This window comes from Echinops telfairi, unplaced genomic scaffold, assembly GCF_000313985.2.
Source record: "Echinops telfairi isolate 266 unplaced genomic scaffold, ASM31398v2 ScPeMD7_7416;HRSCAF=8454, whole genome shotgun sequence".
NCBI lineage: Eukaryota > Metazoa > Chordata > Mammalia > Afrosoricida > Tenrecidae > Echinops > Echinops telfairi.
The window spans coordinates 883,943-886,201 of NW_022111316.1; the positions used below are offsets into that span (position 1 = coordinate 883,943).

Sequence of the window (2,259 nt, forward strand, 5' to 3'; positions counted from 1 at the left end):
TCTATGTCTGGTTTTGCTCATCTTTTACTTCTTTGGGGCATCTACCTGGCAGAGGGGTTGCTGCCTGGCCTCCCGGTTCTAATCCCGGTTCTTTGAGGTGGCACCCTGCTGCCTTCCACAGCGGATGTACAATCCAGGGGGTTTTCATGGGCTGGTTCTCAGAAGTTGATCTCTCAGCTTATTCATTCATTCATTCATTCATTTTCCTAGTCTGCCCTAGTCTGGAAGCTCTCTAAAGCCTGTCCACCACGGAGGGCCCTGCTGGTACTGGCTTGTAGCTCCAAGTCCCCACAGCAGGACACACTGGAAGACGGCTGGTGATGTTGGAGGGCCCTCAGCTGCTGGTCTCCTTCACTGAGCCAATCACACGGCACAGCCCGGTACCCAGTGAGGGGCTGGCCTACGGATTATGGACACAAACACCTTGTCCCGATTTCAAGGGAAGTCACCATCAGTGGCCATAGGCTTTGTGCTCCTCCTCATCCTACAGATTTGGGGACCACAAGAAATTTCCCAAGAGCTTAGGTGTCCTTTCAGTGAGGAGACATCAGGGTCCAGCATTTCTGCCCCATTTGTCTTCTTGGCTCTGGCTTAAAGTGTCTACTTCCTTGTGTTACAGCACCAGGTGTGCTCCTGTTAGGTAGCTAGAGTAGGGACCAGGTGTGCCTACTGAACATGCTTCAAATTCAGGTTTGGGAAGGGGTGGTATACCTAGGTAGGCGGTACACCTGGGTGGACCCCAATCTAGTCCAGGTGGGCTTAATTCAGCCAATGGGGTCAACCAGTATCGTTGACCACACCTCCCAGCGGAAGGCCCCAAAAGGCTGGAACTTCAAGACCACCGCCCTCTTTTCCAGCTGCCCCTCTGTGGTCCCACACAGCTGGGCTGTGGTCTCTCTCTGGCCCCAGGGGCACCACGCGTGGGTGTGCAGTGCCCCGAGGGTGCCCGTGTTCTTACCTGTAAAACCTGAAACAAACTGTCCTTTATAAGACTCACTTGGATCGCAAACCAGGCTTCCATGTGAATTATTTCTTGTGCGAGGCCAAGGACCGAGGTATTTCCTACCCGAGGAATCTAACAGTCCCAGGGGACGTGGTCATTTCTCTCCCCCTGCCTTGGTGTCCTGACCGCAGGGCCACGAAGGGGGAATGGCAACGAAGAGAAGGAACTCCAGAAAGCCATTTTTAGTGGGTTGTATATATTTAATGCTACATTATTGGCGTGGCAGGGAACAGGGTCAAGACTCCACCTCCATGATCGCGCGGGAAGACAGCTAGGAGAACGCTGTACACCTTGAGGGGGCACAGGGGAGAGGCCGGCCGGCAGGCTCAGGCTCAGGCTCAGGCCACGGGGGCCAGGCCCACCTGGTTGTTGGCCCTGTCGAAGACGGTGAAGTACTGGCGGATGAAGACGTCGCCCAGGATCCAGAGCTCTCCGGAGGCCGTGGGGATGTTCATGCCCTGGAAGCCGCTGACGCAGCCCTGCTGGTTCTGGGGAAGAAGAAGGGTGAAACTGGAGATGGGACCCAGACCCTACAGCCACAGGCCCTCGCTAGGGCAGCAAAGCCAGAGCAAGCCACGGTCCATCTGGCCGCGAGGCACGTGCCAGAAGGCGCTTCCGGGCCCTGCGTCAGGGGACTTTGCTGTTCTTGGCTTGGGCTCTGTCTGTGCGAGCCCTGCACAGCGCGGTGGGTTCCCAGGGAGGACTGGATGCTGTCTGGTGCGTCTGGCAGACGGACAAGCCCTGACGTCAGCGTCAGAGCTGAGGGGCTTAGGGAAAGCTCAGCTGCTCTGGGAGGAGTCCTGAACACCCTAGTCAACAGCCTCTTCTCATTAGACGGATCCCAGCCAGTGACAGGGCAGACCAGCTGCCACCTGGTGGATCCACTGGGACAGAAGCTAGGCCACAGGTTAGGATCACCTGGTCGCCTTTGAAAGCCCCTCCTTCCTCTTGATTTTACTTGAGCCTTAACCTCTGTGAATGGAACCTGAGTATTGGGCGGAGAAGATGGGGATCAGGGCTTCTCATTGAAGAGTACCATGGGCCCACTGGGCAAGACTAGGCTTCCACTGGGCATTGGAAGTAGGCAGGAGAGCGCCCGATCTGATCCTGCCACACCGAGGCAAAACACTAAGGGGGTGCAACAGAATAGCAAGTGAACCAAGCAGCGAGGTCCCCAGGGAATGCTGAAGGCGGACTTTGGGGCCAGGGCTTGGTGCCCCAACAGACTGGACTGGAAAACACTCCTAAAGGCCAAC

At 56.6% G+C, this 2,259-nt stretch overlaps 1 protein-coding gene across 1 annotated transcript in view; it reads right to left on the reverse strand.

Annotated features, from left to right (window-relative positions):
- Positions 1–1,341: 1,341 nt before the first annotated feature.
- Positions 1,342–2,259, reverse strand: part of LOC101647055 (pepsin A) — a 10,810-nt gene continuing 9,892 nt past the window's right edge. Inside the window, exon 9 of the mRNA XM_013007814.3 lies at positions 1,342–1,491. Within this exon, the coding sequence (XP_012863268.3) occupies positions 1,342–1,491 (150 nt within the window). The remainder of the gene's footprint in view (positions 1,492–2,259) is intronic.